The following is a 10893-nucleotide window of genomic DNA, read 5'->3' as shown; positions in this document are numbered from 1 at the left end:
AACGCCGTTTGTTTTTATCAATTAGAAGTATCTTAAATATCAATTGCGAAAAATGGCTTTTGGCTCTCCGGTCAGTGGAATCGGTGGCTCAGTGAGCTGCCGCACAGTGTCACATTTCGGTTTTTTTTCCTTTAAAATAAATAACTTTCAAAGGAAATAACATATCGCAATAATTTATTCTTTAATCAAAGATAATTGTACGTACAATAGTAGAAAAATATAGAACATCTGATTAAAAAATTTTTCAGGCAGGAAAATTTGTAGAAACTCGGATTTTTTGAAAATCTAGAGTTTGAGCGGTGCAGTTTTGTAATCTAACAAGATTTTTGTTTGGAAAAAACGTCTACTGCCCATTTACATACACGTTCATCAAAAGCAACATTAAAACCGTCCGTTAGCATTCTAATAAACACGATTATTTTAACATAACCTCAAAAAATATTCCAAAATCAAGTACTTTCTCGAAGCATTTAAGAAATTTAGTTGTTTAAATGACAAAAAAACATTATTTGATACTTTTTTTTTCTTTATACTATATTATATTTGTTCCCAACTATTAACAAAAATGCATTTATAACCTCAGAATCGCTACATTTCAGTGTGCAGTAGACATTTTTTTTCAAACAAAAATCGTGTTAGATTACAAAACTGCACTGCTAAAACTCTAGATTTTTAAAAAATCCAAGATTCTCAAAATTTTGCAGCCTGGAAAATTTTTTAATAAGATTTTCTCTATTTTCTACTACTGTACGTACAATTACTTCTTAACTAAAAAAAGAAAAATGATTGCAATATGTTATTTCCTTCGAAAGTTATTGATTTTTGAAGGAAGAAAACCAGAATGCGACACTGTGCGCCGCTGGGGGCCACGCCCACTTCCCGCACGTATGTTCCGCAAGTTTTGAGCGAGCGCTATTATGCAACACTTTTTATGTGCGATTCTTTGGTATTCTTCTAGCCGCGAAAAACATGATTTGGCCATTTTTGCCATTTTGTTTGGGCTTTTGCTGACACATCTACTAGTTAAATTTTGTGTCAATTAGTTACCATTCAATAAACTACTACCCAATTTTTTTTCGAGCTATTTAGAGCTTACAGGGTCGAAAAACTATTTCTACTGCACTATAAGTTAAAAACGTATTCTGGTTTACATAATATCTGTTTCGGATCAACCAAACATGTGTTTGAGTGTGAAATCTGTGGAAGTTTTCTATCTTGTATATATAGTAAAATAAGAGAAATGTGTTCGAACGTAAAAGACAAGTGTTGTCAAGTTGTAGCAAATTTTGTGGATTTTGGTTACGTAAACGTTCAGTCTGCGATAACCCACTATGACTAAGAGTCATACTTTTTTGTCAATTATAAATTGCATCTTTTAAGTAATAATTGTTGGTGACTTTTTTCTGCACAAAGCTGATTTTGTCAGCTACAATATCATTTCATGGATTACTAATTATCAATTTGTGTAAAGAAAGCACATTACAGAAGTAGGCTTTTTAGAAAAAAATTACGAGTAAATGTACAAGAATTTACGTAAATAAAGAGTTATCTTAGCATTTGATGTAATATGAAATGCATAGCTTATTGAGCTTGCAATTAGTAATATAATATAAGCTTGGGTGCAGAAAGAAGAATTAGTTTTATCAGAATTTATAGAAGTATTATGTGGTTAAAGTGATAAAAATCTAGATATAATATGCATGTAGTTAAGTCGTTTTTGTTGTTAAGTTGAGAACGTTTATCACGCATAGATTTTTCTGATGGATATTGTTGAAAATTTAAACATAAATTTGATTTAACATAAAGAGATCCCACAAAATCTTGGATTATTTTACTATATCGTTTTTTATACATTTAATTTTTTAAAAATCTTTATCAAACATGTCACTTCACAAAAGAACCACGTAAAATTTCATTTGTAAGGAAATTATTAGTATAAATAAATCTCCAATTTTTTTTGCACGATAGAATACTATTAGATAAAGACTATATTGAATTTTAAAAAGGATCTACAAGTTGGTTGTTCAATAAAATTTGAAAAAAGGGGTCTAGTATGCGTAACCACACATGTATAGGTATATGTGTACGTGCAAAATAATTGCCCATTGCGTAACTGCATGTTTGCGCTCTCCTCACCTATCTGAAGTCCCATCTCCTGCTAACAGTGATAAACGTCCTCAAGAGAACGTCAGACAAAGAGGTTATGTTCAAAATGAAACTTTTCTATTGGATATTTTTAGGTTAATCCAAGAGTTGATAGGTCTTCCTCGAATATTAAAAATAGCTGGTGTTAAGATGAGATTAAAATAGTACAAGTTATGTCTAGGCCAGAAAGTAAACTAAGTAACAGATAAAATATTGACACGACATATCAGCTGACATGTCTGTTTTGAAAAAATCATGTCAAAGAACCACATACTATAACCACATAAAAACATATTGTTTACCTTTTCCTTTTTACTTGGTTTTTGTCTCAAATCACACATGGTTTTCCAATAAAACCATATGCTTTATACAAGCTTTTCTTTGAATGAAAAAATAACTATTTCTAGTTAAGTTTAATTATTTTAAAATCTTGTAAATGCATCAACAATGATTATACAAATAAAGCATAAGAAAGAAAAATTGCCTCTAAGGTAGCTTGAACCTTGGCTAACAGATTGCTCTTTAAGTATGTTATCCATTGGGCCAAAGTGGACTTAATTCTGGTTTACATTTTTTCATCCTTATAAAGTACGGAAGGCATAGTATTCTGTTGTTTGTTTTTCTACATTACTGGTTCTTCATATATAAACTACAGTACAATTGTGTGTATTATTAATATTTATGTGCAATTAATTTAGCATTGTTATTAATAATATGTGTTACGATGTTCGTTCCCAAGATAAAGTTCGTACATAAATTGGAACTTGAATTTCATCCGCTGATTGTATGTACTAGAATGACACACATTAGAGTCATATATGATCCAATAATTATATCATTATTTAATGATAAGCTAGTAAAAATTGTTATTACTTTTTGCTATTTATTTGTAAATACAAAAAAATTCACTTAAATATAAATATTCTAATAGATTCTAATAGATATAAATAATACAGACGATTGTATCGTATGGATTATAGATTAAGTATAAAAACAAGTTCTGTACAAATACCTATTAGCTGTGTGCAAGTGTATTGGCGCCATCTGATGACAGAATAGTGCGGACTTGCCGGAAGATTTGGGGCTTAATGCATTCAGCCACAACCCTAGTGATAAATGTCAGCTGATATGTCCTGTGAGATGTCATCTGACATGTCGGCTGATGTGTCATTTAAAAATGTAATGTATTATTTAACTAAAAACATAAAAATTAATAAAAAACTGTTAAATTATTTAATTAACAGCCGTCTAGCGTGCCAGTTTGATTGTACCATCCGCATGATATATCGAAAAAATACCTATTGGAGCTTTAAAGCGTTAATTTTTATTATTTAATGTTCAGAAAAAATTTCAAATGACACAGCACCTGACATATTAGCTGACATATCAGCTAACATATCACCTGACGTGTCATCTGAAATTTTTTTCATAATATTAAATAATAAAAATCAATGCTTCAAAGCTTCAATAGGTATGTTTTTCGATGGTAGAATCAAACTGGCATGCTAAAGAGCTGTAAATTGCATAATTTAACAGTTTTTCATGAATTATTATGTTTTTAAGTTAAGTTATACATGACATTTTTAAATGACATATCAGCTGACATGTCAGATGACATCTCACATGACATATCAGCTGACATTTATCACTAGGGAAATAACCTAAGATTTCTGACTTAATAATGTAATAGGTGTAAAAACTATGAAAATCTCAATAACTAAGGTTAGTCTAGTTACACATAGCGTAAACTGCAGAAGCAAAGAATAATGCCAACATCCATGTTAACGACGTAAAGACGACACCAAATCTGGTAACATATTAAATATAGTCTTCTCTGGCTTTGTTTCATTAACTCTTACTAAAATATACAATTATCAACTTTAATTTTTTTTCCATAAAACAGTGAAGCTTATTACGTTCATGATGATAGTTATCGTTATCACTATGTCTGACAACTCAAAATGGTTGAAAAACTCAATAATGTATGATCAATAGTGCATTGAGTCCGCAAATGTCTGGCAGGTCTGCAACTTTCTCTCACCATGGGCCCTGCTATCGTTCTTTGGAATCCCCTCTAACGACTTGCACACAGCGAATAATATAATAGTATACGCTAGGTGTATGATGGTGTAGGGGAAGGCTGGTGCTACTAGTCACTTCAACATTGGGGCTTATGGGCTTTTAGGGGAACTTTGCCAATGACGGCCACTTGAAATATTTTCTTCCATTAGATTTAACATGGGTTTTATGGCAAAATATGGGCAGCACTGGTCATGCACCTGGCCTATACGTTCTGTAGCTTATAAAAACGAAAAAGTATAAGCCACCATATCAAGTCCCCTCTAGTCATGTTAATGAGATACTTAAGTACAGAACTTGTTTTTTATATGTGATCTACAGTAATATCATGTGTATTATTTATATCTATACAGAGTGGCGTTGGCTCAGTGGTTAGCGTGCTAGTCACTGATACAACGCTGTTCTAGGGGTCATGGGTTCGATTCCCGGTTGGGTCACTTGGATTTTTTCTGATGATCTTTGCCGGGGATTAAATGCATGACAGCGTCTTACATGTAAGTTACCTTTTCCATCCCTTTCTTTTTCCCAATAGCTACAAACAACTTTTTCGAGAATTTTTATTGACAATGTCTATTGTTAGGATATTTACCTTTCAGTAAATGTTGCAAAAATTACGACATGTTATCATTTACTAATATTATTTTTTATGTATTCTCAAATTAATAGAAAAAATACTACCCTCTGGTACCACATCGGAAGTTTTAAGAAGCAGACCCATGCACTTCTTACGCAATTATTACGCAATTACGTGAAAATTGCGTAAGAAGTGCATAGGTCTGCTTCTGAAAACTTACGATGTGCTACTAGATAATTATTGTTTTGATTATTTATTCATTAAATGTGAATTTAATTATTGAATATTGTATATAACTGAAAAGTGTCATATCAGCTGACGCTTATTAAGAGAGTTACTTTATGGCTGAGATACAAACGCTCTTTTTCACATACACATGCTTAACAGTTTGTGTTTTACTGAAGTTAAAAATTGTAAGGTTATGTTATACTATCAGAGAAAACAAAAACTTTTTGTGGGGGTGGACAAAAAAACAATCCAATACAATAATTTTACTCAAATGACAAATACTGATGAACTTCTCGCAAAGTTCTTGGACTGATAGTGATAAGATGGTAGTAAAATGCGTATAATGTTGTTAAAATATTGTAAGGGCTGCTTTTTTCCATAAAAAATTAACAACGATATGACTATTATAATAATTCAAAATCATTCTTACCATCGATAAATTTATTTAATATTCAAGCATTTAGATAAGATATGCACATGCGTATTGTAAATTACTTGTTGTGAATTAGTAATTTTTAGTCATCTTGTGGGTCACTTATTCAATTAAGCAGATAATAAAGAGATAGAAAAATTTGCTTGAAAAATGAATGACATCAATAAAAAAAGTAAATGAAATCAATTTTTATACATGTATAATTTTGAAAATTATATAAAACACAATAATATATGTAATATACCTAATCAATCAAAGTACTGATTTTTAATGATTTCTTGACAACATTGTCTGTAATATAATATAAAATGTTGATAATAACATGTTATTTAACGCATATATTAACTCAAAAATATAAACACACCTGTGCTTGCTTAATTTTCTATTACAATAAAATTTTCGTATCATTTTACATCCTTGAGACATAGCTGCCTCAACATTATAATTTTTTTCATTAGCAGCTTTGTAAATCCATTCCAATCTATCTTTTTTTTTGACATCATTGTAGAACGTTAAGGTAATTTTTCCAATGAATTATGGTCTACTGTATGTGTGTGTCTGTCAATAAGTATTTTTAACAATTGTAAACACACAGGATTTTGTAAGATTATTTTTATAAGTCCTTCAGGATGTATAGTGTGCTCAATTAATAAACAAATATCACTTTATAATTATTGTAACTGACATTATTATTCTAAACATTATGGGACATGGTGTTAATGGAATTCCTGCAGAACATAGCAAAAGCATTGATACGTGTAACGACATATAAAAACTATTGAGCATAAAATATAAACATATGTTAACAGAGACAATTTTTATGTCTAAAAAAGAGAGGAAAACTGTGAATAGTAAACGAGTGTTAAAAAGTAAGGTGGTTCAAATAAACAAATGACGAAAAGTCATCATCGCTAATAAAAATAAACAATATATACAATATGACTATAATTATTTCTTTAGAAAAATAATTGTTGATAGAGTGTTCCTGTGAATAAATTGCATCTCATAAAAGGAATACACTGCACACTGCTTATATGGAATCAATATTATATGACATGAACTTTAGATACTTAATTTATTCAGTTCCTCTGTTAATGGCTAATAAAAAAAAAAAATTTGTTAGTAAAATTTTGTTGATACAAGCTCCAAGTCCAATAGTATCATCCAACGCAGGGCAGTAAGAGAATCTGGGCGAGGACACCACCACCATGCAATGGCGATACGCATTAATCCGGCCGTTTCTGGAGAGCAACTGGATAAGACAGTAATTCACCTCTCCGTGTCCTTTCTCCACCCATGGCTGCAGGTGTGGCATCAACCAGTACGTCCACCTACCCACACCAGACTGACTCCACTTCTGTTGGCATGTCGTCCATGTTTTCTTCTGCCTGTCACTATTGCTTTCGTCGCTAGATCCCAGGAACTTTTTTCGCCACTCCAACGCAAGCAACACAACGGGAATGGTTTGTGCTATCACCATAGTGGCAGTAAAGGATACTGTGTAATAGACGCACGCGATCTTTAGAGACCGGATGAGCAGCACCGAAGAGAGGCACTCCTGGATATCCCTTATTGCGAGCACGTCCGCCCACACCTCCACGCCGTATAGCAGGATCGAGTTTGAAACTGTCGCAAGAAGTTGTCTTTTGGCTTTTCGCGGACCCCCCATGTTCGGCATCAACTGTGAAAGAGCCCCAGAAGCCCTTGCAGCTTTGTCGGCTGCTCACCTGACGTGCTTCCAGAATGTGAGCCGTGAATTGATCTATACTTCTAGGTAGCGTCCCACTGGACTGGCGCAGATTACCTCACCTGCAACGTACTATCGCGACCGCCATATTTTGCACTCGGCCTCCTCTGAAGATCTCAATGTGATGTGCAGTGCCGTAAGCTCGATCCCCGGAGGTATTTCAAGGCGCAAAAGTTCATCATACACCAGATTTCAGACGACGGGTCCCAAGGCAGATCCCTATGCGACCCCCAACGTTAGATGCGTCTCTCTTGGTCCGTCTTTAGTATCATACTGAAGTGCTTAATCCTAAAGATAACTGTCCAGGATCTTTCTCAAATAGTCTGGTACATTCTGGCGCCTCAAAGCCCTTATTGTGTCGGACCATTTGACCGAATGAGAGGCATTCTTCACGTCGAAAGTTCCCAGGACGCAGGTGCTCCTCGTCTTATGAGAGGGTTTCCATGCATCCTTAACTGACTCAATAACCTCAACCACAGCCACAACCGTTGAACGCTCATTTCAAACCCATACTGATTGTCTGAGAGGCTGACTTCTCCTCTTAAGCAAGATCTTCTCAGCCTCGCGAGCATTTTCCCACAATTGTCCAACACACAAAATGGTCGGAATGACGATGGGAACAGGAGAGGGGGGGGGGGTTGTTTGCCCTTGTCCAAAAAAACAAGCTTTTACATCTTCCAACGTTCACTAAACAGTTCAACGCGCGGGAATACATTGAACATGTCCAGCAGAACATATGGCCTCTCCACAGCTATGATCTTAAGGACTTTGGACAGCACCCCGTCTGGTTTCGCCCCGGTGCCTCTAATGCCACTGATCTCAATTCATCAAGGGTAAAGAGAAGCACTTGGTCGGCTCTTATAACCTTTTGTTTATATCGGGATGCTCCGGAGAGAGGCAAGAAATCACTCTCTTCAAGACGGAAGGTTCAATCAGTGGTGCTAGATTCTAGCCACGCACTCTTTTTAACGCGATCTGGTAGCCCAAACCACACATGTCCTTATCCACTTCAGCGATAAGTTCACGCCAGCATCGGTTCTTGCTCATCTTCATCGCCCTGACCAAGGCTTTTTTTGCTTTCCTGTACGTGGCAACAGCTACCTCGGCATCCTCACGAGTTCTGTGTCACTGTACGAGACACCGTAGGTGCAGCGCCCTTTTACGCAGGTCAGCTGTTTCTTCGGTCCACCAGTAGTACGAACGTCAAACTTTCCTAGCAGATCTTTTGGGCATACACGCATCGTACCATTTCTTGACACGTCTTATACTGTCACTCACGAGATCCTTGACCTTCGCTAGATTTGTGATCTTGCTCAAATCAAAAGGAGGGGGCGCACTGACAATGGCTTCCTTCAGCAAATTTTGATCAAGTTCTGCCACATTCCACCCAGTAACAATCCTTCGGATTACTTTACGTGAGCTCTCATAGCAATCCTCGTTAATTACGAAGCTGATGTACTGATGATAACTGGCCGTGTAGTTTTCCAGGACTTGCCAGTTGGACACCTGTGCCGCCATTTGTAACGGCATCAGTGTAGAATCAATGATCGTGCCATGATTTCAAGGCTGCCTAAACGTTGCTGAATCACCAGAGTTCACGACGATGAGATCCAGCCTTGCAGCCATCTCCAACACCACCCACCCTCTAGAGTCAGTTCTCGGCTCCCCCCGAGCGATGGCCTTTGAGTTTAAGTTGCCAGCCAGAACTTTGTTGCTATTTTCCCCACACACGCAAACAGCATCCTTGAGTTTGGCAAGCTGCTCTGTAAAAACAGCCATCCGAATTTTAGGGCAAATAAAGCAACTCACATAGTATACACTTCCACACCTTATTCACATGAAACCATCTCCGCCTCCGGTGTCAGATACAGTGAGCCTGTCACTGCGGATCAAGAGGGTTCAGTTCTGTCATAGTACCAGCTCCTAATAAAGAGGCTAAATAATTAATAAAGAGTCCAGTAAGCACCCAAGGTTGCCTGGTGATTGGTGCTTGTATTTATTCACCAATTGTATTATTCACCAAAGCGGACAGTAAGTGCCCCGAGGTACCTGGTAATCAGTGCATGTGGTATTTAAAAAAAAAATTTATTAACAAAGCTACCAGTAAGCGTTCTAGGTTGCCTTGTAATTGGCGCTTATGTTATTCATTTTATTAACAACCAAAGCGTTCAATAAACGCCATGGTTTTTGTGGTGACAGGTGCTTGTGGTATTTTATTCTTTTCAATTATGAAAAAAGGGGCCAGTAAGCGCACTGAGTTGTCTAGAAAACGATGCTTGTGTTATTTCATATATGTTATTTTGATTAGTGATTGGCGCTTGTGTTATTTAATTTATCGTTAATAGTAATTTTGTGACAGTGTACTTGACTTTCTACATACTAGTAGCAACATTTAACCATACTAGTAAAATTTTACATTCTAATAAAGATAGTTCTTAGCTGTTTCTTATAGTATATAACGACGGTCTGGAAGAAGAAAAGCTTAGCTCAGATTTTGCCGTTGAAAATAACATGAAAAAATCCAAGCTAAGCCTTTCTTCGTCCGGGCTGTCGATAAATAAGTAGTAGCAAAGGTTAAGTTTATTCACAATCTTTTAAAATTCATACAAATAAAAGATTACATAATATGCAATTGCAAGTTATAATGAATAAATTTTACCTGATTCGATAGAAGCACAATTTTTTACTTTTAAGCTTTTTATCTTTCTTTTCATTTACCTGCTTGGTTTACCTTACTAGAGTATTTGACTCTTGAAGTGGCTGTGACAGATGAGCACTCATAAAAATATAATAATATAGTGTGCCATCCTTACATTACCCTGTACCCTTGTACAGTCATAAGTGCAAAAGAGGCCGCTGACGAAAGACCCCAATTAATACATGTTAACTGGGGGGCTCTTGGGCAGTTTTCTCTCTTGCATGTGGCATCGTCGCACAGTACACAGTTAGATGGGGATAACTCACTCTATTGTGGTATCTCTACGCAAACACGACTCGTAATGTTTGATGAGCTTCATCTATAACTGACAAACTTTATAGTGTAGTTTTTAACGTCAGTATCGATATAAAGATCCTCTTGTTGAAAACTCTTTAGCCAACAGACTTATTCTTATCAGCATCCTGTGGCTATGAGTTTGCAGACTTATTTTCATAATCGTTTAGGTCTACATTCTCAGAGTACAAACTGTTAGCTTCTTTAAGTGAATGCCCATAGTATTTTTTATCTATAATCATTTTTGTATAAAATTTCATTAAAGAAGAAAGTGTGAATAAGCACTTTAAAATAGCTTCTAAAGTATATAATGTTGTATTAGGACTTAAAGCTTGAATCAAGCTATTAGTGAGTAACAGTAAGTAGGTGGTGAGTTCCATTGCTATCCCTGAGTTAAAAGTCCATATCAGTACTGATAACTGAACATAAATAAAAAAAATCAAGAAATGATTTCTCAATACTTATAACCTACAGTATAAGTTGCTACTACAATTTTTTAACTAATGGAAAACTAAGTATATGTCTGTTTAGTCTGTTTGCTAACACTATTGAGATTTGAGTAATGATGAAACTATGGAGCCCCCTTTTTAATGTGAACTTTAAGAATGCAACTGACATATAAATGTTAGTGTAAATAGCTCTATAATACTTTGTATTACAAAAACTTGTGTAAAATTTCAGTTCTTATCATATCC

At 35.2% G+C, this 10893-nt stretch overlaps 1 protein-coding gene across 1 annotated transcript; it reads right to left on the bottom strand.

The window, feature by feature from the left end:
* Nucleotides 1–6534: 6534 nt before the first annotated feature.
* LOC149374093 (uncharacterized) lies at nucleotides 6535–7128 on the bottom strand. The gene has a single exon (XM_089594373.1). The coding sequence runs from the start codon at nucleotides 7126–7128 to the stop codon at nucleotides 6535–6537; it is 594 nt and encodes a 197-aa protein (XP_089450499.1).
* Between the last annotated feature and the right edge of the window lie 3765 nt (nucleotides 7129–10893).

Source organism: Copidosoma floridanum, unplaced genomic scaffold, assembly GCF_036245765.1.
Source record: "Copidosoma floridanum isolate Cflo_tuat_1 unplaced genomic scaffold, Cflo_Japanese_pri ptg000021l, whole genome shotgun sequence".
Classification (NCBI taxonomy): Eukaryota; Metazoa; Arthropoda; class Insecta; order Hymenoptera; family Encyrtidae; genus Copidosoma; species Copidosoma floridanum.
The sequence above is the reverse complement of the archived record's forward strand: the minus strand, read 5'-3'. Positions and strand labels throughout refer to the sequence as shown.